Raw genomic sequence first — 25,662 nt, 5'->3', positions numbered from 1 at the left:
ATGGAAGATCTAAATAACTGATTACAAGGCAACAAGTAACAAAATGGTTGTTTATTGATATGGAAATTGTTTTCTCGAGGTACAAAAGGTGAAGATACAATCTCCTTCTGCTCTTCTGAGAAATTACAATGGCATCATCACCTGATCATTGGTAAATAGCTTAACTTTTTCCCCATTATTGTAAATTTATGCTTTTTTTTTTTTTTTTTTTTTTTGATGCTTATAATTTTTCTTGATCAGGGCACAGCAATTAAGACAATATCAAGCTCATTGCTGAAATAGCGGTACCCCTCATCAGCATTTCTGTTGCTGTCTATTTAGCTTTTCGCAAGTGCAAAGGGAGGAACAGGACCGATCCTGAAAGCCCCAACGAAGGCCTAGAGGCCATAATTGAAATGACGCAAGTGGCAGAGAACGAATCTGCCCGCGAGAACCAAATGTGAATTCTATGCTTCCAACGGCTTTTTTAATTTAGTTTCTGAATGCTCTCTCTGTTGTATTCCAATTTCTCTTTTTTATGAATGAAGTTTTGTTTTCAAAAAAAAAAAACGCCAACATCTCTTTCTCTGAATTCCACAGGTTTGTTTTGTAGCGTGGCCCTTTCTGATAAATTCAATATACATATCTTGCTCTCTCATTTATTATATGTTTTTTTTTTTAAAATATAAATTCCGGGACTAATTATTTGGTTATTTGTTTGTTGTGTAAAAGAACCAGTGAAATAGCGGCACCCGTCATCAGCATTTGTGTTGCTGTCTGCCTAGCTTTACGCAACTTCTTGTTCTTCAACATATGTAACTTCTCAGTGATACTAGGCTATTGGTTTCTACTAGCACTCTCAAAGATTGAATCTTCACCTCAATTGGAAGTACCGCCTTACACCCAGAGACCAAAGAGTAAGGGGTTGCCCCAATCAATGCACGGACAGAAGTTTTGTAACCCCATGAAGCAAATGGAAGTTTCTGGACCCAATCCTTGTATACCACTATCATCTTAGCTAGGATGTTCTTGATGTTTTAATGATTGCTTCTGCGGTCCCTTGGTCTGTGGTTGGTATGGTGAAGTAATGTGATGCTCAATGTTATATAGCTCCATTATCCTCCGAACTTTTCCCTCAAAGTGAGAACCATTATTTGAGATGATTTTTTGCGGTACTCCGTATCGGCAAACAATGACTGATCCAGTAGGGAGCCTGAGGGGGCTTGGGCCTCCCTGGGCTCAAAAAAAAAAAAAGTAATAAACTAACCAAACCCCAGCCCACCCCTTACTGGTCCCCCCAGCCCAAATACCGACCCCCCCCCAGTCTACATCCCCTAGAGCCCAGCCCACCCAAAAGTAAAGCTATCTTAGGTTATTAAAAAAAAAAAAAAAAAAAAACCTAGGCTTTTACAAAGTAATAAACGATCTCAGCATTATGATCGTCCAGTTAAAAAAAAAAAAAAATATTCGAGTGAGAGACCGAGAGATACAGAGACAGAGAGAGTGAGAGACCGGACTCACTCTCACAGTCACCGGAGGGGACGCCGCCGCTGTCGTAGCTCGCCCAATGACCCACACGCTGCCACAGTCCTCAGCACCTCCGGCAGCTTGATCTGCCCATCCCACCACCGTCTCCAGCTGCTGCATCCTCTAGCCTCTATCTGGAAATACCGATCTACACTTTCAAGAATTTTTTTTCTCTTCTTAAACTTCAAAACCTAACATTGATATGATTTTTCTCTCTCTAGACCATACACTATTTGTGAATCTGTGATTGTGGGTTTTTTTTCTCTCTCTCTCTCTCTCTCTCTCTCTCTTTCTCTTTCTCTCAGAGAGGAATGAGGATGACTGTGAATATGTGATTTGTGAATTTAATTTGAATATTTGATTGTGTTTGACTGTTTGGGACTTGGGAGTCTCTGTCTGTCTCAACCCAATAATAATTATCTATTATAAAGCATTTGACAATTTGACTGGTTGTTGTTTGTTGAGAGTGGGGGCAATATTAGTGAATAGGCAGCAGATAGAGATGCCAAAAATATTAGTTAATGCATTCATTGCATTATAAATTAGTAGTGGGGACTAGGGGTAACAGTGTGTTTGGGGTAGTGGGTGGCAGTCTGACAAAGATAAAGAGAAAATAAAAAGTGTAAAAGACAAATAAAAAGTGTAAAATAAAGAGATAAAAAGACATAGACAAAAGGAAATACATAATATAATAAAAATGTGATATAAATTTATCAAAATAAAATTGTTACTTGCCCATATTGCTAAGTGGTAACACATAATGCTATATTCTTATCAAAAAAAAAAAAAACACATAATGCTATAAGCTATAACTAATATATATATATTTTTTTTATTTGTAGATCATGAGAAAATCAACTATAATATTTGATTTTTTAAAAAGAAAAGATTCAAATTCTTAAGAAATCAATGTTTCAATTCAAGAAAATGTTCATCCCCAATTCCAGAAAATGCTAATGTTCCAATTGAATTTTTTTTTTTTCTCGCTTATCTCCGCCTCCCCTAGTTTTAAATCCTGGGTCCGTCCCTGCGTGAGAGTGAGAGTTCATTTGCAGTAATAAGAGTAGCATGGAGGAAATCTAAGATGAGGGTCATGTTGGTATTGGTTTTTGAATTGATGGATGGATTCAAGGATGGCAAGCTTATTATGTACGTACGTGGCTTGCAATTGATAGATAATAGATATTCAATGGTTCTTAAAGAATCAAAGGACTAATAGGTCTCACGACAGGGATCATTTGCTCCAATATGATTAGGAATCTCACGAGCTGATTCGGTTTTTTCTTTTTTCTTTTTTTTTGGGTTTTTTGAAGTTGTCATAGTTATCACTTATCAACTTCCCCAGTAAGTCTAGCAGAAGAATAATATAATAGGTTTTTTGCTTTGAGAAACATAACATTTTTTTTTTTTTTTACAAACCAACCAAGAAGAGAAACGAGCGAGAACCAGCTGAAAAGACAAGTTTTAGTTGAGGCAACTAAGGCACTCCAAAAATAATATAACACTAGTATTCCAGGATGCTCATGACAGATCTCCGACGACCAAAGTGATTATTCAGTGCAAAATATATATATAGTTGATTGGCCTATCAAACCTTAGTATATTAACTATTAACTATAGCATCTATGATAGACTTCCAAATACAAAGGTTTAAAGACAATCTTTTGATATTACGTTCCGTGCTAATAGAGGGAAACTTGTAGTTTTTTTTTTGAGGAAGCAAAGCACCCAATAGTCCAAAGCCCGTAACATTTACGGTGTGCATCCAACCCATTGACCCAACAAGATTGACCCAACCCCCAAAAATAATATAACGCTAGTATTCTAAGATGCTCATGACAACTCTCCGACAACAGGATGCTAATAATGGAGTGCTTGTTTGGTATGTAAGTTTAAATAAAATTGTTTAAACACTTAAAACTGTGGGCCTCAAAAAGAAAAGTGTGTTTGGTAGGAGTTTTTTATCAAGAATATTTGAGTCACAATTCTCAATTTAGGGTGTTTAAAACATGTTTTTTAAAAACGCATTCAACCCAATTTTTACTTTTCAGTTTTCGTTGTTGAATGGTCTTTTTGTAAATAAGTTGAAAGTTGTGGGGCTTATTGATAAGACTAAACTCCTTTTTTTTTTCTTTCTTTTTCTCCCATGGGCCCACTACTTTGTCCTTCTCTTTTCTTCTTCTTCTTCTTTTTCTTCTTCTTTTTTTTTTTTTTTTTTTTTCTCCTTAAATAAAATAGTATTATTTTCATAACTTTTTTAAAAAAAGAAAACACATATGCATATCAAACGCACAATTAATGTTTTTTCATATTTTAAAATATGTTATTTGAAACATGAAACTATACTAACACGTTTTTTGCATTATGAGTACTTTAAATACTATTTTTAATAACACTTTTTAAACCACAATTTTCATATCGTTTTGAACAATAATACTTGAAAACCTCTACCAAAGAAGTAATTGCTAATGTGAAACTACTTTTAAGCTTTGAAAGCTGCGTTATCACCACCGCAAACCCTTGGTTGTATGGTTACTTCACAAGTATAAGTGTTTGTTGAATGTGGGGAGCAAGGGCTAGGATTCAAGTTTTCAAGAGGGAGTTTCATACACATATACACTTAGATTAGACTATAATAGAATTTTTATCTTGTATTAAAAAAAATTTTAAAAAGCTGTGTTTTCTTAAATGTCCATAAAGAAGGTAATAAAGTTGCACATACACTTGCATGAAACGTTGAGACTTGAAATGTTTCACAATGTTTAATTTTTTATTCATCTTTATTTGTAAAGAAAATTTCTATTTTCCCTTGTTTAAGTGATTTTGCTTTTAAATTGTTTGATGTTTTGTATCTTTATATCAATTGTATAGTTATTAATGTCTCTAATACAAATTCTTTTTTGTATTGATTTTGATGGTGAAGTATTCATCATTTGAATATGATAGAGTAATTGAAGAATAGTTGAGAAATATAAAAATTCATGATTTCAAGATTTCAATTTGGGTTACACTCATCCTTGAATGCATATCTACCCATTAATTCACCCAATATTATCTTTTTGCAATAGTAAAGTGGTTCTAATAAACATCAAATAATTCATTGGCCATTTAAAATTGTATCTACGCAAAATTTATTTGCTCATTCCAAATTTGTTAAATTTTTAGATCCTTCTTTTGATAAATCACAAAGTTTAAGCTTCATCAATAATTTTAAGCACTAGAGATGTCAGTAAAATCTAAAACAACAAGAACCTCTTGTTGCCAACATTTAAAATTATTTCCATTAACATGTCCCTTTTTTGTTGCATTCAAAAGAATTTGTGTATCAACCAAAATACACTAAAAATCTGTCTTTAAGATTGTTAGAAAGAAATCTTGATATTGCAATAATCTAAGAAACAAAGTTTAATCCAATAAATCAACAAGAAGGACAATATATAATATTTTCCTTTTCTAAAGGACAATAGTAAATATTCCAAAAATCACAAATAATGTTTAATCATAAACTTAGATCAAATTTTAAGTAAAAATGCCACCAAACTATAAAATCAATTGAAAGCGTTCTTTTAAAGATTATTACCCAACCAAAGGGATTACTCAGTGCCAAACAATTGCTTGGCCTATCAAACCTCAGGATTAAACTATAGCATCTACAATAGACTTCCAAATACAAAGGTTTAAGAACAACCTTTTGAGATTACCGTTCCATGCCAATAGAGAGAAACTAGTGGCTTTTTCTTTCTTTTTCTTTTTCTTTTTTTTCTTTTTTTTTTTCTCCAAAAAACCTCATTTGTGAGAGTCAAGAACACGTAGAGAAGAAGCTAGAAATGTAAAATGGTCTAGTGGTGTGTCTAAGAAGCTTTCGGCTTGGTCAAAATAAACAGTGTATTAGGCCTATTTGATAGCAAATTTCAAGAATTGTTATTCAAAATTATATGAAAATTATGGTTTAAAAAGTATTGTAAAAATACATATTTAAAATATTAATAATACAATAAATGTGTTTGGTACCATGTTTCAAATAACATTTTTTTAAAGAGATGAGTTCAAGTTACACCTGGTGTAACTCTAAAGAGTTACACATTTTCTAAACCATTGGATTTAAGTAGATCCAACGGTCAAAAAAGACACTCATTAATGGTAATATTTAGATAAGGATCTCATTAATTATCCTTTATTTATTACATTTCATACCTATCTTTAAACCTAAAAAAAAAGGTACACGTCTCTCTCTCTTTCTCCTCCACTATACGTTTCTCTCTTTTTCTTTCTCCTCCACTGCTCTTCCACCTCCATGGTCAGGTTGCCGGCAGAAAGAAAAAAAAAGCCACAGCCACTGGACGCACAATTGGAATTTCTGATCACCACACTTTGCTTGGGCCTTAGGTTTATTCAAAAGGAACTGATAGTTTCACATATTTTGTAGCCTATAAGGCCCATACACGACTGAACTAGTGCTACATATATGATTATTGGAATGTAAACTCGTGCACTACAAAATTTTGAAGATGATCAGTACTAATGCGAATACCGCAATACCAAGTTACTAACTAAATTGACTAACATATTGGTCCATAAAATTTTTCTCCTGCATCTGCTTTTGCTATGTTTCCTTTTGTAATTAAGCAAAATTGAAAAGAATATCCAGAGCCTAGACCAGTAGTTTTTGCTTGTTAGGTGACAGATCCACCAAGTCCTTTTTAGTGTAACACTAAATTAAGTCGTTATTTGAGTTGTTATACTAGATATGTCACACTTTTCCAACCTTTTTATTTTTATTTTTTGGGTTGCTGAAGTCTGAATTCTGAACAAACAAATATAAGAACAAAAACCTTTTGGGGAATAATACATTTAATAATTAGGGACAATGTTTTCACAATTGTTGATATGGTCTGTTGGGATTAAAGTAACATAACTTTCAATTGAATTCATCATTAACACCACATTTACCATGCATGAATCACATCAACGCATGCCAGCCATTATGGAAAAAGTTGTGCCCGTGAACTTATTGCTCTCATATAGTAGTACGGACATTGCAATTCCACTCATTATATCAAGAGTACATAAACTTCTAACTTACTCATACATAGATGGATCAGATAATCTTGGTGTAGGTACTGCAACAAGAGGGATCTTCTTTTTTAGTACAATCCCAAACTTTTCTGTAATGTCCAACTTCTCTCCTTGGGGCAGATTCCAATCAAAAGAATGTAGAAGTGTTGCAAGTGAATATATCACCATCCTCTCAGCCATTGCTGTTCCAGCGCATATTCTTCGGCCAGATCCAAATGGAAAATAATTGAAGTCATTTCCACTATAGTCCCATTTACTATTCAAGAACCTCTCTGGATCAAAATTTAATGGATTTTCCCAAATTGAGGGGTCCCTTTGTATCGCCCATACATTCACAAAGATCCGAGACCCTTTTGGAATGGTGTAGCCTCCTACAGTGCATGTCTCACTGGGACAATGAGGAACTAACAATGGCAGAGCTGGGTGCAACCGCAATGTTTCTTTCATCACAGCATGTAAGTATGGTAGTTTGTGATTATGAGACTCTTCTACAATGTTATCTTTGCCAACTACAGCTTCCAATTCTTGTTGGGTTTTCCTCATCACCTCCGGTTTGTTCATAATTTCAGCCATGGCAAACTCGATTGTATTGGAGGATGTGTCTGTCCCACCAACCACCATATCCTGTTCACAATATCACTAGATTATGGCATTATGCAAATGCCTCGCTAGACAATTTAGCTACCAAACCAAACGAAAAATCAAAAAAATTGTAATATAAGTAATGTTATAATCACAAACTATTATACAATATTTTTACAAATGGTTAATTTAGCAAATTCTTACTAGTTTTCTTCTAAGAATACAACTAATATTTTTTCTCTACTTTCCAATAATTACTTATCATATTAGCCGTTTGTAAAAAATTTTGTAAATATGGTTCTAACATTTACAAAATATTTTGTAAATATTTTGTAGAATATGGTTCTAACATTTTTCTTGTAATATTAATACTGCAACTAGAAAGATAATATTGTGTTTTAGTGAGGGTCTTGCCTACCGAGACTGATCCCTATCAAATATGGGGCTTTCTGTGCTTAGTGATATCAAAATATTGGAATATTGTAATATGTTTCTCTTTCTGCCGCTCGAATAATTAATTACACTTGAAATGGTATATACACATTTTAAAATTATGAAGATCAGGGCCGTTTGGTAGAGAAGTTTGAATAATGTTGTTTGTAGTTTTTTGAAATACTTGTGAGTGAAAAAATGTGTAAAAATGTATATAATGTTATTTAAAAATTGAAAACAGTAGTTTAAACTTGTTTACCAAACATGCCACAATTCCGTAAACAAGCAAGCAAACAATTAACAAAGTGACAAACAACGTTCATCTTCTCGTTCATTATTTGTTTGTCCTCTATTCCATTTTAAGATATCCCAAAATATTGTCCTATTTCTAAAATAAAAATTATTAATTTACTAATATTCCTATTATATCCCTATTTTATTTTCAAAATTATTTGAAAAGAAAACTAACTAATATTTTTTAAAAATCAATTTAATTGTGGCACTTTTTTAGTTGTCTCATTCAAAATAACTCTTTTTAAAAAACTGATATATTTATTCACAATAAATGATATTTCCTTAAAACTTTGACTTTTCAAAACGGACGAAAAAAAAAAAAAAAAAAAAACATTATGTTTGGTGTTGGAATTTGGAACCTAGTTGTTCTCACTACATGCCAAGGTTAAGGTCCGGGCTGCTCAGTGCCCACCCTATTTCCAGTTTTGCTGGTGCTATCCAGAATTTACATAAAGTTATTAGCATCATTTAATGACAAATGGCTGCGGCAATGCCAGTTAGAGCATTAGCATTAGGGAATGCTAATGTCAAATGTAAGAGATATTTGACATTTCAAGCCCCAAAATGTATTGCATCAGGAAATGTTATTGTTAAGTATTGCAAATTTTTTTGCAATAGTACTATAGTGCAATTCTATCTTTAGAATTGCAGTGAAGCACAATTCTAAAAAAAAACTAATATTTTATTGTGATGGTGATTGGGAGAAAGAAAGAATAAATGATGGTGATTGAGGGAAATATTATTTTATTATGTAGATATATTATTTTAATGAGTAAAATAGGAAAATAAAAGTTTGGGATGCTGAAAGTATTGTAAAATGGGATGGTATAATTGATAAAGTAACTTTTTGAGATGGTAAAATAGAATAGAGTAGCATTTTCTGATGCTAATGCTCTTAGACTTCTTGCTTCATTAGGGTAGGGCTTTGCTTCAGTGATCTAGTACATCGAAATCTACACGATACCGACACGTTTTTTTTTTTTTTTTTTGGTAAGCTATACCGACACGTATTAATATCATTAAATAACAACTTACTAAATACTTCAATTATACTTCTAAAAAAAATACTTCAATTAATATAAGCTTGGCCACATCTTTTAATTCTAAAAAATTACAATACCTAAAAAAAAAAAATAAAAAAAATAAAAAAAAAAATAAAAAAAAAACACCAACCCATCATATTAATAATAAATAAAACCTTGACCGCCTTTATTTAGCAAATAAAAAAACTAAAGAGAAATGTTAACAAACGTCGCAAAGGTATTGGTTTAGAAATTGTTTTTAAAAATATTTTATGAGAAAATGATAAATTAATTTTTTTTTATAATTTTTTATATTTTCCATAAAAGTAGTGTTAAAATTTTTTCTAATATTATTTAGGACAAATTTTAGTTACAAAATTGGTTGTAACCTAAGCTTACAATTTTATTCAATATCTTTTTAATAGAGGTTAATTTTGACAAATCCACAATTAGATTATATCTCCTTCTTATATCCTTCATTCCATCTTATATCTTTCAAATTTTCAAAATTTTTAGAGAATTAAAGATTAATAGCTATTGTAGGGCCCAATAATTTAAGGACCAAGCCCGATTGCTCCTGGAAAATCCGAAGGCCCAGTCCGAGGAGATCTGTGGCCCAAGCTCTACAGTACAGAGCACAAAACAATTTTGGAAAGCAGCCGAGGACAGTTTGGTCCTCGGCAGATCCTGAATCCCACCGAAATAAAGGGGTAAAACTAGTATAGGGACGAATTTGTAAGGAGATCCAAAATATCTTGGGGAAGTTATCCTTACTACCCTTCCAGATAAGACCCAACACATGACAGAGCCGTACTCTGCAGCCTTATCAACCATACCCAACAATTCTGGGATTAGACTGATGGGACAAATATCAGTCTTGTAAAGATTGACCCTACACGTGGACGAAGGACAATTAACACAGACGAGTATAAAAGAAGAAAGCAAGTAAATCTAAAGGGGATCCCATCCCACCTCCGAAAAAGGAGGATCACATGGGAGAGAACATCTCAACAACACCGGACTTCATTGAAGAAAGTCCGTCTTTGGATAACCGGGGTTAGGCCTCAATGGTCATCGGATCAACTCCGAGGAGTCCCATCCCATATGGTGCGACGTCTTAGGGCTTAAATGTTCAGGCCCAACACCTTTTTCTACCTGAATTCCTCTAAAACCAGGATCGGACATCGCCCCGCGACCAGCGGCTAGCTTTTTAAGCCCACTCTCTACAAATTATATTGTGAGGGATCTTCCGTGCGCGAGCCCAACATCCTTACTGGGCTGCCAGAGAATCGTGTCCTTACAATTGGCGCCGTCTGTGGGAAAGCTTGCGCGTTGGCGCAGGTGGCGGTGGAATCAACTCATTGGCAAGCAGAAATTTCTGGGATCTCCTCCGTCTCCGGCGACATATAGTTGTTGCTCCGACGTAAACTTCTGCTAGGGGCTACGCCTCGCAGTGCTAAGGGCGCGGGCGTCTCTAGGGGCTTCCAGCCCCAGGCCAACTGTCCCCGCCTTGGTGTAGGGGCTGGTGGTTGAAAAATAAAACAAATAAAAAGATCGTAAGTTTTGGACAGAACCAAGGCCTTGCATGGTCCTCGGACTCAAGCCTATGGGGAAACCAAGTAGATAAGTTTTGGACATACTCAAGCCTATGGGGAAACCAAGTACATAAGTTTTGGACAGAACCAAGGCCTTGCATGGTCCTCGGACTCAAGCCTATGGGGAAACCAAGTACATAAAAAGATCATAAGTTTTGGACAGAACCAAGGCCTTGCATGGTCCTCGGACTCAAGCCTATGGGGAAACCAAGTACATAAAAGATCATAAGTTTTGGACAGAACCAAGGCCTTGCATGGTCCTCGGACTCAAGCCTATGGGGAAACCAAGTACATAAAAAAGACCACAAGTTTTGGACAGAACCAAGGCCTCGCATGGTCCACGGACTCAAGCCTATGGGGAAACCAACTAAAAAAAAAAGAGAAAGAAACTACTATGGCATATAAACCTCAAAATCCATCCGAAGAGAACTTCTCGTTAACAGTTGGGTCAATCTTTAATTGCACGGGTTCCCCGGTCTACCCTCAGATCCCCAGTGCCAAAGGGGCTAATACGATACGGCACAGAATGTTACCCCAAGGGCACGATCCAAATCCATCGCTGCTCGGCTGCCCTCTCGGATATTCGTCTAGCGTGCATCACGCAGCGCTCAGCAGCTATCTCGGTTAGTTCCATGAATTCAATCTATTGAGGATTGCCATTGTTATACTTGATAATATTTGCGAGTTTAAACTAATAAGGGTTTGTATTAAAGTGTTCTTCCGTCCAGAATATTGTTAAAGGCAGGCTTAGACTTAATATTCAGACCCAAAGTGGTAGTTGCAAAAAAAAAAAAGTATGTATAAAGAAATAAACACATCTTTTATTAAGACAAAAGAACAGTACAGTGTACAATAAAAGCTGAAACCAGCTTACATTAGAGTTAACTGCGTAAGCAAAAGAAAAGTACAAAAGAGTGAAGATGGTGCCGAGGAGATATCTCAGAGGAGAGGTTGGCTACTGTTCCAAGATGTCGTCTAAGGAAACTATTCCTCGACGCTTCTACATGCCCATAACTCAGGCAGCCAAAGAACCTGACCTCAGGCTAACACCATCTACGGAAAAGATGCAGGGAGCCGGAAGTTGGGAAGCCCCCGCAGAAATTTGCCTGCTACAAGGCAGACGGCGCTGATGGCGAAATTCCTTCTTCGGGCATACCAAAAATCTGGCATGACCAGAACCTGCTTCGGATTTTGACTAAAAGAGGGAGAAACATCCTTTCCCCTCTCTCGAACTGAAATATTCTCTTGAGTCTACGCCTCCCTGGCCCGCACCTCACTATCTGGAGTCGCAGGAAGACACGACGCTTTCGTGGCGGAGAGAGCTCCTTTGCCCCAATCCTCGCCTCAAACATGATGTACTAAGAGGGGAGACTGAAGAATTCGTGTGAAAGTAAAGCAACCTTCTCTCCTATTTATTTAAAAGATAAGGTGATGGCATTTAATTCACGCAGCGTCCCAAGGAACGCTACAGACAAAATGTCTCCGGCTCGATTTCCAATGCCGTCTGCAACCCTGAGATTAAAGGAGCCTCGTGAAGACGCACCTCGAATACTGGGACGCCAAAAAGTACCGCGTGACCAAAGACTACGGAAATGCCTCTAAATCTGTGGGCCTAATAAATTCGCGGCCCAGGCCCGTTCTGCATGGAAGCCCGCGGACTATGGCCCACACCAAGGAATAACCGTTACCGAGGACAACTTCCTGCTCGGCAACTTATGAGACACCTGAGGAAAGACAGGTGCAAAGAGAAAAAGGGAAGGGCATAAAGTTTTGGACAGAACCAAGGCCTTGTATGGTCCTCGGACTCAAGCCTATGGGGAAACCAAGTACGAAAAGTTATTATTATTACAAGTTTTGGACAGAACCAAGGCCTTGTATGGTCCTCGGACTCAAGCCTATGGGGAAACCAAGTACGAAAAGTTATTATTATTACAAGTTTTGGACAGAACCAAGGCCTTGTATGGTCCTCGGACTCAAGCCTATGGGGAAACCAAGTACAAAAAGTTGTTATTATTACAAGTTTTGGACAGAACCAAGGCCTTGTATGGTCCTCGGACTCAAGCCTATGGGGAAACCAAATACAAAAAATTATTATTATTACAAGTTCTGGACATAACCGAGGCCTTGTACGGTCCTCGAACCCAAGCCAAGGTGGTAAGTACTACTTTTTATTGATCTGCCCTATTGTGCCAAGCACTCCTATTAAGATTATGGCAACATCTTTTTATTATTAAGTATTTTGGTCTTAGTCGTCATTGATTTAGATGTGGTATTATTGAGCCGAGCAGCACTTGCAAATTTATAAAAACAAAGAGACAGAACATGTAAAGTGAAATAGAAACAACTTTTATTAATATGAAAAATTATTACAATGTACAAAAAGAGACTTCAACAAGCCTATACAAAAGAGGGGCTGCCGAAGCAATACTAACATCCACAGTACAGATAAGCAAACGATCAAGCGCCTTTTTGAACTTGTCTTCAAAGTCTCTCCAATCTCTGCCTCAGTGTTACTCATACTAAAAGAAGAACTCACTTCAAAAAAAAAAAAAGAGAACGAAGAAGAAGGAAATAGTAAGGAAGAAATCAATGAAGAAGATGGAGGACATGAGTAAGAGAAGGAGGAGAAGAAGAGTGGGAGAAATGAAAAGACAAAGAGAGGAGCAAAAGAGGGAGAAGGACAGCACCAAGGCGGAACTGGTGCTGGGAAGACTATAAGAGGAAGACGGAGGAGGGCACCAGTGAGCAAGGAAAGGGAGAAGCAGAAGCACTTCGCCCCTGCCTCAACCCTGACTCCTAACACACTGGTGCCATGTTAGGTACGCTCGTGAGGAGCCGAGTGGTGCTGATATTGGGTGTTCTCGACTCAGTCACGCCAAGAGTTTGACATGACGAGCCCTTGCTTCGGATTTTGGCTGAAAGAGAGGCGGGACAGATCTTAAGTCTACGCCACCCTTGCCCCGATCGAGCCATTTCAAGCTTTATCGGAACATGGTGTTTTGAGGAAGGGCATGGTTCCTTCATCGTTCGTTATGGTAGGCGTGTACTGATATGGCGTATAACAAACGGGCTAAGCAGGCGCTAAAGGAGGCTACGGGTTTCAGATCTCAGAGGGAAGGAGAGGAGTCTGCACGAAAGTGATGGCCTCCTGCTTGCCTTCTTATAGGAAGGGCAGAACGGAGGGTATTAAATGCATTCAAGTTTCCCAAAGGAATCTGAAGAAAAAAGAGGCGTCCGTTCCACTTCCCCACCTTATCAAATGAGCCGCCGGACATAAATGAGCCTCGTAAAGGGGATTCATTAAGGGCGCGTCTGGGACAGCCAAGCGGCAGGAGTAGATCACGAGCAAATTAAACGGAATCCCTAGAAAACCGGCTAACCTCCTGGACAGGTGGAAAACCGCTCACATAAATGCGGGGTTGAACTAAACAAACCGTACTAAGGGCCCGGGTTTGCCAAAACCCTCCCTTCCAACCCGGAAGTCGGATAGAAGGGTTTTGAGGGGCTATTGTGGGGCCCAATAATTTAAGGACCAAGCCCGATTGCTCCTGGAAAATCCGAAGGCCCAGTCCGAGGAGAGCTGTGGCCCAAGCTCTACAGTACAGAGCACAAAACAATTTTGGAAAGCAGCCGAGGACAGTTTGGTCCTCGGCAGATCCTGAATCCCACCGAAATAAAGGGGTAAAACTGGTATAGGACGAATTTGTAAGGAGATCCAAAATATCTTGGGGAAGTTATCCTTACTACCCTTCCAGATAAGACCCAACACATGACAGAGCCGTACTCTGCAGCCTTATCAACCATACCCAACAATTCTGGGATTAGACTGATGGGACAAATATCAGTCTTGTAAAGATTGACCCTACACGTGGACGAAGGACAATTAACACAGACGAGTATAAAAGAAGAAAGCAAGTAAATCTAAAGGGGATCCCATCCCACCTCCGAAAAAGGAGGATCACATGGGAGAGAACATCTCAACAACACCGGACTTCACTGAAGAAAGTCCGTCTTTGGATAACCAGGGTTAGGCCTCAATGGTCATTGGATCAACTCCGAGGAGTCCCATCCCATATGGTGCGACGTCTTAGGGCTTAAATGTTCAGGCCCAACACCTTTTTCTACCTGAATTCCTCTAAAACCAGGATCGGACATCGCCCCGCGACCAGCGGCTAGCTTTTTAAGCCCACTCTCTACAAATTATATTGTAAGGGATCTTCCGTGCGCGAGCCCAACATCCTTACTGGACCGTCAGAGAATCGTGTCCTTACAGCTATATTATTAATAAATTGTTAAATTATAAATTTTTATAATTTGAAATTATACATAAAATATTAATTAATAAATCATATAATAAATAATATTTTATTGACACAAAATTTAACATATTTGTTAAAAGTTTAAAAAATAAAATTTTAAAATATATAATAAAATTATTACAGACAGTTTTGTCCCTATACTTTGTACTATTATTTATTAACTCGATTGCCTTAAAGGGCCCTAAGTCAAGGCATTTACTGTGAATGGAAAGTACGTACCATAAGCAAGGCCTTGAGGTGGATCATGGTCATAGGTGTCTTGGAATCACCTTCATCCTTCAACTTCAACAAAAACTGCAAAAAATCTTTACTGTCTTTGCTCCCACCTTCTTTATCAATCTTCAGCCGTTGATTAATCATAACATCAAAGATCCGATCGAACCGTTTGGCCAACCCATCCATCTGCTTCTTTATGCCTTGCAAGTCAAACCGGGCCAAACCCGGATAAAAATCCGAGATGTTGGGCTTCCCCAAAAGCTCCGTCATCTCCGACACCACTTCTCTGAAATCAGCCCCAAGGCTAGACCTCTCTTCCCCCTCCACTGTTCCACCCCACATCATGTTCGTAATCACGTTCATCACCGTCAAGAACATCTGCTCCCCTATGTTCACCGGCGACCCGACCCGCCTATAAAAGTACCCAACTGTTTCTCGGACCTGTTTACGACGAAGCTCGTAAACAGAGTCCAACGTTGTATTACTCAGCATCTTGATCACACAAACTTTTCTCAGCATCCTCCACTCGGGTCCATATGGGGTCCATACAATATCGGAGCCACCATAGGTGGCGACCCGACCCGCTTCGGGAACGTCACGGTTGGCGAAGGTGACGTCATGGTCTTTGAGAACTTCGCGAGTGAGGGAAGGTGAGGTGACGACGATGCCAAGCTTGTAGCCAAGACTGAGCTTGTATATGGGCCCGTGGATTTGGGCTAGGCCAGCGAAGTAGGAGTGAAGCTCTGGGTCTAGAGAGAGGAGGTTGCCGAATAAGGGGACGCCACGTGGACCTGGAGGCAACAGCAGCAGCGAGGTCCTTTGCTTCTTCCATGCGTACCAAGAGAGCGTAAAGATGAGAAGAACTAGAAGAGTGAGAAGTGAGAGTGAGAGTTCATTTGTGTGGAGCAAATCAGAGATGAGGGCCATGGTCATGGTGGTTGTGGTTGTGGTAGTGATAGTATTGAGTCTATCTGTCCGATTGATAAGACTCAAACATTCTATCTGCCCGTTTGATAAGACTCAAACATTCTACTTTTTTCTAAAACGTGATTTTTTAAAATGTGAATAAATGTGGCTTTGATACAACACAGTTCTAGTTAGCTTTTGTAAAAGTTAACGCGCGTTGATTAATGTTACCATTGAGAAGCTCTCTACAATTACCAAATTGCCCAACCATTTTGATTGAAAACCCAATTTTGCCCTTTGATAAATAAAGGCCTGTAGCTAGAAAGTCACGGCTTCCTCTCATCTCATCTTCAAGAACAAGCCTGTGTGGCTTGTGAAGATCAAGATGAATGTGTGGGTGTGGGCTATGTAGCTAAATGTGTGGAGGAAAGTAGAGAAAGAGAAAAAAGAAATGGCATGTTCTATAATGAGAGTGGATGAATTCTTGAAGCTTGATCTTTTGGTGTGTTCTGGTGAAGAAGAAAATTATAAAGAAAAGTCAAAAGTGGAGATAGGGAAAAGTAAAGAATACGTGTGTGGAGGAGAAAAAAAGATGAAAAAAAATATAAATAAATGTGTGGATGAAAGAAAAAGAGATAAAATAAAATAAAATTAAGAAAAAAAAATTTTAATTAAGAAATACTACAATAATATTTTCACAATATTTTCACAATAAATCTTAAGTGGTTACTAGCTAATACCAGTAAAAAAATAATAATTTAAGTGGTGAGTTCAAATTAAAATCAGTAATAACTTACCATGTATGATTTGTTGTGAAAATACTGTAAAAATATTTTTACAACAAATTTTAGTTAATAATAAATTATAATTTTTGTTATTATTATTATTATTAAGTAGTTTTTTTTTAGTAAATATTATTAAGTAGTTGATTTAAGTATGAAATAAACCCCCTTATATATACATTGTTTTTTTTGGTAATTTACAACTCAAACCGCCACTTTTATAAGTTTTAGTTAAACATTCAGCTTTTTCAAAAAACACTTTTTAACAGCTTCTACCAAACACTCAGTTTTTTAAAAAAGCTCAATTTCATACAGCACTTTTTGAAAACTCCATTTTTTCAAAAAACCCAGTTTCAAAAAGCTGAGCCAAACTCACCCTAACCCGTACTCCTAATTCCTAAACACTACTATTCTATGAATACAACTAGTCGCCGCTTGAAAATTTTTCTTTACTCATGTGTGCCCTCAAGGCATACATTAGTAAACCACTTTAAAAAATATTTTTATGAAAAATGAAAAAAGTAACCAATTTTTTGACAACGTTTTTAATTTCCAATAAAATATTTTCAAAAATGAATGACTAATGTGTGCTCCAATTTCAATCTGTCCATAGTTGGTCCATGTGGGTTTTACACCCATTGGTTCAAGGGAAAACTTTAAAGGCCGCTTGGATTGAGGGGAAAGGAAGAGAGAGTAGAGGGGATTAGAGAAAAGTTAACTGAAAATAGTGGCAGCTCCAGGAATATTTTTTAGGGAGATCATTCAAGTTCATGTTGAAAAGATTGACAATGACCTCTTTACAAATAATTTTTTTTTCATCTTGATCATTATGATAACTAGTATGTACCTGTGCTTACGCACAAGAATAATGAATTGTAGTGGTGCTATTGATGTTAGTTTGGATTATAAATATATAGAATATTAGTTCAACCAGGACATTTAGAGGTACTAAAATAATTTTTCTAGCAATTTTCATAATATTGGCTATGCCAAGTTTCTCATGATACTACTATTTTATATATATATATATATATATATATATAATTTTGAAAATCACTATTGGATACTACATACACAATATCAATTCACAATCACTGTTCGTGAAATTCTACTAAATACAACACAAAAATAAAAAATAAATTGATCCAATAATATCTCCTAAATTAAATGGGAAAAAGTGCATGGAATCGTTCAGTTCAATTACAATTTGTTACATTCAAGAATATATAGAATATTAGTTCAACCAGGACATTTAGAGGTACTAAAATAATTTTTCTAGCAATTTTCATAATATTGGCTATGCCAAGTTTCTCATGATACTACTATTATATATATATATATATATATATATATATATAATTTTGAAAATCACTATTGGATACTACATATACAATATCAATTCACAATTACTGTTCGTGAAATTCTACTAAATACAACACAAAAATAAAAAATAAATTGATCCAATAATATCTCCTAAATTAAATGGGAAAAAGTGCATGGGATCATTCAGTTCAATTACAATTTGTTACATTCAAGATCTTGGCATACAAAATATCTAAATAGAAACAATATAAAAAATATGCTCATTAGTTAAAAGAAAAAATAACAGTAAAAATCTAAATAATTTAATTTGTATGGAAAGCTAACAAAAGTAAAATTCAATTTTGAATTTAATTATATTTTCTCTAAGTATTGGTTATATATATATATATATATATATATATGATTAGGTTTTTTTATGGTTTATTTATATTGAACTCCTTGTTTTCTACATTAAATTAACTCACTTGGGACAAAAATTAAAAAAACTTACATTAGATGAGACACGTGACACAAAATTAAACTCTAATTGAATTCCAATTTTTAGACTAAATTAATTAACATCGCACAAAAATTTAAAAACTTAGATTAGATGAGACACATGGCACAAAATTAAACTCTAATTGAATTCAAATTTGAAATCTAATTGGATTTTCTCTCAATTTTACCTATTAATATATATAGAGAAATGCTAACGAATGCTCTTAGGGTATTGGTTAATAATACATTTAAAGAAAGTTTGTGGAGCAATGCTTGACTTGTCAACAAATTAAGATACTACACCAGAAACCTTCAGGATTGCTGCAACCACTTCCCATTCCTGAATGGAAGTGAGAGCGTATATATATGGATTTTGTGACGGGTTTGCCAAGATCTCCTAAGGGACATGAGGCCATTTAGGTAGTTGTGGATAGGATGACGAAAACAGCACATTTTATTTCGATTAAGATGGATTACTCACTTGATCAGTTAGCACAGATATATATTGATGAGATTATGAGTCTTCATGGAGTCCCAGCGTCAATTGTGTCTGATCGAGACCCAAGATTCACCTCAAAGTTTTGGAAAAGCCTACATAAAGCTGGTACTAATCTTAGCTTTAGTATAGCCTTCCACCCGCAAACAAATGGACTATCAGAAAGGACTATTTGGACTATTTGGACTTTGGAGGATATGTTAAGGGCTTGTGTATTGGATTTCAAAGGAAGATGGGAAAAATACTTGTCTTTAGTGGAAATAATAACTACCACTCTAGTATTGAGATGGCTCCCTATGAGGATTTGTATGGTAGAAAGTGCAGGTCCCCCATTGTGTTGGGAAGAGGTTGGTGAGAGACAATTGTTGGGACCAGAAATCATTCAAATGACATTTGAGAAAATTGATTTGATTCGTAAAAGATTGCAAACAATACAAAGTCGACAAAAGAGTTATTATTACAACTCGAGAAGGAAAGTTGAATTTGAAGTTTGAGATATGGTATTCTTGAAAGTTGCTCTGATGAAGGGTGTGATGAGATTTGGGGAGAAGGGGAGGTTAAGTCCCAGATTTTTTGGTCCATTTGAGATCCTAAAACGCATTGGTAAAGTTGCCTATGAGTTTGCCTTACCGCCTACACTTGTAGGACTGCATAATGTGTTTCATGTTTCTATGCTAAGGAAGTATATCCCAGACCCTTCTCATGTTTTGAACTATGAGCCACTCAAGATCAAAGACAACTTGACTTATGAGGAAGTCCCAATTCCAATTCTTGACTGCAAGGATCAAGTGCTACACACCAAGACCATATCATTGGTTAAAGTCCTTTGGAAGAATCACACAGTAGAGGAGGCATCTTGGGAGCGAGAAGATGAGATGAAATCAAACTATCCAAAGTTGTTCGTTAATGAAGGTATGTACAATTTCAAGGATGAAATTTTTTTAAGAGGGGAAGGATGTAAAACCCCATAATTTTGATACTAATTTAATTCTTATGCATAAATTAAATAGGAGGGCCACATTTAAATGGATTTATTTAATTTGGCCCTGAGATATTAAAATAAGATAAATACTATGGAGTAAGAAGCGAGATGGCATAAGTTAATAAATGGGCCTTGAAAAACTTTTAAAAAAACCCTAGCCTTTTACCTTAAGTTACATGTGTATACAGGGTTGGCCCAAGATAACTTAAGGCCTAAGGCGAAAATTTTAAAGAGGCCTTTTATATCTAAATATCACTTAAATAATATTTAGTTAATTTTTTATTTTAAATTAATTACTAATTCATACTTATTAATATGAATAATTCACCCAAAGTGAGCTAATGAAACTTACTATATAGGTTTTACAAACTAGCATATCACCAATAAAAAAGAAAGGCTATTCAAACATTCATTTATTATACTGTTTAAGTGACACCAATTATATTTCTGTTACATCAGTTTGCAAGATTTTTATTATAATACTATTAATTCTATTAATTTTTCTTTCTTTTTTTTGAGAAAATACTAAACTTACTATAAATTTTATTACAAAAAGCTTATAAACTAATATGGCAATGAGGTGACACTTCAACAAAAGAATAAATGAGTATTGAATTATTTCATGTGATTGGTGACATGTCAATTTATAAGACTTATATAATAAAACTTGTAATATACTAATATAACTCTAATATTTTAGGCATTAAGAAAAAAAATTTACACTTAACTCACATTTTTCTTTAATTAAAAAAAAAAAAAATAAAAACCTTACTACCCCTATATTTGGGGGCCTTTCCATGTTAGGGGCCTTAGGCCATGGCCTAAATGACCTAGGCCTAGGGTTGGCCCTGCGTGTATATATGTGTATGTGTGTGTATATATATATAATAATAAAAAATAGTAGACCTCCTCTCTTTAAGCAGCACCAAGCAATCTTCTTGTTTTACTCCTCTTTGTGGCTGTGTAGGAGAATCAGGCCAGCTCTCCTCTTTTCTTAGGTTCTTGTATTTATGTGATACCTAGCAAGTGTCTATATAGCTTAAGGGCTATTGATATATCACACACCTAGGATGGAGAATTCCTCAGTTCCATAATATAATCCGTAACTGTTATCTTCCAAGAATTTTTACTCCAATGATCCCTCTAATGTATCTGTAAGGGGGAATAAAAGGGGGTGAGATAACTCAATAAGTAAAATTCACTGGGAACAACCCTTTTAAATGAATATTCCATACAACAAAGTTATAACTTGCAAAACTATCTGTATTTTAACATCAAATATTTCATATAAAAATATCATTATATTGTGAGCCATTATGATTTACCACACCATTATACAAACAATTTCCTAGGTTTTTCTCATGGTCAATATTTATGCCCCATTGACAGGGTTGTGCTGTCCCATTTTAGGACTGAAACTCCATTTTCATCCCTTTTCTTAAGGGTAGTTCATTTGGAACCTAAAGGTGCACTCCCTTATTAAGGAGCTTCCTTTTTGGATCCTCAATGGTATATCCCCTTGCTAAGGAGCTACCAAATGTGCACTATCCCCTTTTCTAGGACCATCCCTTGCTAAGAACTAGTTACAGTATGATTGTCCCTTGCTAAAGACTAATACAACATTGAGCTTTTAATCATGACTTGTCATAGGATTCGAAACAAATTCAAGATACTCACAAAAAATAAGCCAATCATAATACTCAAAAATACAATTATTTCTCCACACATACAAATTTAAATAAGTTTAGGTTGTCCCACAAGTTTTTCATATAATAACTAGTCAATGTTTCCATACAATGTGCACATCAAACATTTATAGAATATCAATATATTTATAGAATATCAACATATTTCTTTGTTATAAGAATAGTTTGATAATCAAAATTGTTTTGGAAAAACCCCCCAAAATTAGTAAACACCACTTACCTCTTAGTTGCAAAAAAAATGAAATCAACCACCCTTGAGTCACAATAAATCAGTAGAATTAGAACCTAGCAACACCAAACATAGGTCTATCAATACACAAATTTCCCACTAAAATCTATTTTCATACTTAAACAATATAATCTTGGACAACACTGGTATTTTCAAAAAATTTCATCTATTCACTCAACTATCTAGTTCACTTTCAGTTTTGATCAGATTTTTGGGCTTAAAAAAATATTGTTGCCTAATCAGATTTTTCCATTAATATATTCATAGATATTCATGAAACTTCAATATGGCTGAATGATAGATATCTGACCAATCTAATATATAGTTGAAGTTAATATTATATCTTAATTTATCAATCCCATAACTAGCCCTTTATTCCCTTGATACTGCAAAACTTAAAGATATTGCTGGACAAATTTCTGAACAAAGGCAACGCGTGAATGACAAATTGGTTAACTTAGATAATATAATTTCTTATTCCTACATTATAGGGGCTAAAAAGATATTCTAGGCTTGAAAAGCATTGCTGCCTTCTACAATAAATTAGAGATGAATACACGTCACTAGAAGGATGATAAAGAAGATAAATATCAACCATAAAGCAACCTTTTTCCCTTTCACATGGTGACAAACTTAAATCAATAAAGTCCAAGCCAATTACTTTATCAGGTACAATTCTCAAAGCCTATGGAGTACCTCTCTCCTGACATACAGCCATTCCTAATCTAATATAATAACAATTATAGGACATATTTTCCATTAATATAATGATAGATTAGGTTCTTGGACTGATGCCTAAAATAACTTCATGCGCAAACCCATGTCTTTCCTGTAAGTGTGGGACAATTGCTGGCCTTTGACTATTGAAACTTCCTAAATTTAGAGTAGGAGAAAATCATACCTGCAATTTCCACACACATGGAAGAAAAGAAAAGTTCAATAGCGTGTTACGGCTAAAACAAAAGGAAACCTGATATGTATATACACATGTAGCTTAAGAGGTAAAAGACTAGGGTTTTTTTTTTTATAAAATAAAAATAAATAAATAAATAAACTTATCAAGGCTCATATATATATATATATATATATATATATATATATACACACACACTTATGCCATCTCACTTGGGCCTCTTATCCCATAATAATTATCAGATTTAAATATCTTAGACCCAAACCAATTAAATTCATTTAATTGTGGGCCTCATTTTTAATTTACGTATGAGAAAGAAATAAGTAATAAAATTATGGGGTATTACATCCTTCCCCCCTTAAAAAATTTCATCCTCAAAATTGTACATACCTTCGTTAACGAACAACTCTGGATAATTTGATATCACAATTGTAACGCCCCAAAATCATAAGTAATAAAAGTCTATTCAATCTAAATAATCCATAAAAATATTAAATAAAAGCAACCAACAACCTAAAATCTCATCACAAATGTCAAAGCTTTAATCCATCAAAGATAAAACATCCTCAAAATAATTCTCTAGTACAATGTTTAATACCATAAAAATAATAATAAAATCTCAGTTTCACAAAATAATTCGTAACTGTTGTCTTCCAAGAAGCTCTACTCCAATGATCCCTCTAATGTATCTGTAAGGGGGAATAAGAGAGGGGGGGGGGGGTGAGATAACTCAATAAGTGGAATTTACTAACATTGGGGTGTGGGAACAAACCTTCCAAATAAATAATTCTTACAACAAATTCATAACTTATAACTCATCAATATTTTATCATTAAATATTTCATATAAAAAAATATCTTTATATTGTGACCCATCATTATATATATATATATATATATATCAATACCATCATATAAACAATTTCCTAAGCTTTTCTCGTGATCAACATTTGCGCCCCGTTAACAGGGTTGTGTTGTCTCTTTTTTGGGACTGAAACCTCCTTTTCATCCCCTTTCTTAAGGGTGACTCCTTTGAAACCTAAAGGTGCAGTTTACTTTGGAGCTTCCTTTTTAGATCCTCAATAGTATACTCCCTTGCCAAGGAGCTATCAAATGTGCATTGTCCCATTTTCTGGGATCATTCCTTGCTAAGGACTAATTGCAGTATAATTGTCCCTTACTAAGGACTAAATACAATACTGAGCTTTTAATCATGACTTGCCATAGGTTTTCAAAACATATTCAATATACTCACAAAAACAATCCATTCATAATTCTAAAAAATATAAGGATATATTCACACATACAAATTTAAATAAATTTAGGTTGTCCCACAAGTTTTTCATAAAACGAATAGTCAATGTGCACATCAAGCATTTATAAAATATCAATTTATATATAGAATATCAATATATTTCTTTGATATAAAATAGTTTAATAATCAACACTATTTTGGGAAAACTCCCAAAATTAGTAAACACCACTTACCTCTTATTTGCAAAAATATGAAACCAACCTCCCTTAAATCACAACAAATCAGTAGAATTATAACCTATCAACACCAAAGATAGGTCCATCAATACACAATTTCCCACATAAAATCAGTTTTCGCACTTAAACAATTTTATCGTAGACAATACTGATATATCCAAAATTCTCCATTTATTCACTTAACTATCCAATTCACTTTCAGCTTTGATCAAATTTTTGGCTCTACCTAATTAGATTTTCCATTAACATAATCATAGATATTTATGAAACTTCAATATGGCCGAATAATGAAGATCAATCTGACTGTATTAGTCATATGTTTTATTCATATCTATTCACTCTAATATTATATCTATTCAATCTAATATTGGAAGCCACGTGTGATAGCCTTAATTTATCAATCTAGTTGCCTATTATTCCCTTGATGCCTCTGGACTAGTATTTAGACAATAACAAAGGTGTGGATGCATGTCAGTTTGACGGTGAACTTAGTGAGGCTATATACGATTATATAAGAACCATATAGCACCCTTTTTCCCATTAATATAATCATAGATTTAGATCCATAACAGCAACACCTATTTTCTATCAAGTACACAAATCATAGATGCTTCCTATAAGCATGGGAACAATTGCTAGCCATAATATTCCAACTTCCTAAATTTAGAGCATGAGAAAATCATACCTATAGGTTTCCACGCACAACCGCATAGATGAAAGGAAAACCTTAGTTGTGTATTGTGGCTGAAACAAAAAGGAACCTTCTTATGTATATACACATGTAACTTAAGAGGAAAAAGGCTAGGGTTTTTTTTTTTTTTTTTAAACATCAAGGCCAATATATATATTTATGTCATCTCACTTGGGCCTCATATACCATAATAATTATCTGATTTAAATATCTTAGGCCCAAATCAATTAAATCTATTTAATTATGGGACTCCTCTTTAATTTATGCATATGAAATAAATTTATATAAAATTATGGGGTGTTACATCCTTCCCCCCTTAAAAAAATTTCGTCCTCGAAATTATACATATCTTCATTAAAGAACAATTCCGGATAACTTGATTTCATCTCATCTTCTCGCTCCCAAGACGCCTCCTCCACTGTGTGATTCTTCCAAAGGACTTTAACCAATGATATGGTCTTGGTGCGTAGCACTTGATCCTTGTGGTCAAGAATTTGGATTGGAACTTCCTCATAAGTTAAGTTGTCTTTGATCTTGAGTAGCTCATAGTTCAAATCATGTGAAGGGTCCGGGATATACTTCCTTAGCATGGAAACATGAAACACATTATGCATTCCTGCAAGTG

At 35.2% G+C, this 25,662-nt stretch overlaps 2 protein-coding genes across 2 annotated transcripts; one reads left to right on the top strand and one right to left on the bottom strand.

Annotated features, from left to right (window-relative positions):
- Window positions 1-6,401: 6,401 nt before the first annotated feature.
- LOC115971944 (geraniol 8-hydroxylase-like) lies at window positions 6,402-16,135 on the bottom strand. The gene is made up of 2 exons (XM_031092062.1): window positions 15,046-16,135; window positions 6,402-7,206 (listed from the first exon to the last, which is right to left on the bottom strand). Exons 1-2 carry the CDS (start codon window positions 15,973-15,975, stop codon window positions 6,586-6,588), a joined length of 1,551 nt encoding a protein of 516 aa, XP_030947922.1. The 5' UTR covers window positions 15,976-16,135; the 3' UTR covers window positions 6,402-6,585.
- Window positions 16,136-19,523: 3,388 nt separating this feature from the next.
- Window positions 19,524-20,065, top strand: LOC115970261. Its single transcript, XM_031089922.1, has 2 exons — window positions 19,524-19,938; window positions 20,037-20,065. The coding sequence occupies exons 1-2, from the start codon at window positions 19,524-19,526 to the stop codon at window positions 20,063-20,065; spliced, it is 444 nt and encodes a 147-aa protein (XP_030945782.1).
- The last annotated feature ends 5,597 nt before the right edge of the window (window positions 20,066-25,662 follow it).

The sequence above is a fragment of the Quercus lobata genome, chromosome 12 (assembly GCF_001633185.2).
Source record: "Quercus lobata isolate SW786 chromosome 12, ValleyOak3.0 Primary Assembly, whole genome shotgun sequence".
Taxonomy (NCBI): Eukaryota; Viridiplantae; Streptophyta; class Magnoliopsida; order Fagales; family Fagaceae; genus Quercus; species Quercus lobata.
This window is presented reverse-complemented; position numbering and strand designations above follow the sequence as displayed.

Excerpts from the sequence above, each read along its gene's own strand:
- LOC115971944 (XM_031092062.1), bottom strand. The coding sequence starts at position 15,975 with ATGACCATGGCCCTCATCTCTGATTTGCTCCACACAAATGAACTCTCA. Across the intron at positions 7,207-15,045 it reads ACCTCAAGGCCTTGCTTATG|GATATGGTGGTTGGTGGGAC; the intron begins GTACGTACTTTC and ends TATTGTGAACAG.
- LOC115970261 (XM_031089922.1), top strand. The coding sequence starts at position 19,524 with ATGGTATTCTTGAAAGTTGCTCTGATGAAGGGTGTGATGAGATTTGGG. Across the intron at positions 19,939-20,036 it reads AAAGTTGTTCGTTAATGAAG|GAGGGCCACATTTAAATGGA; the intron begins GTATGTACAATT and ends TAAATTAAATAG.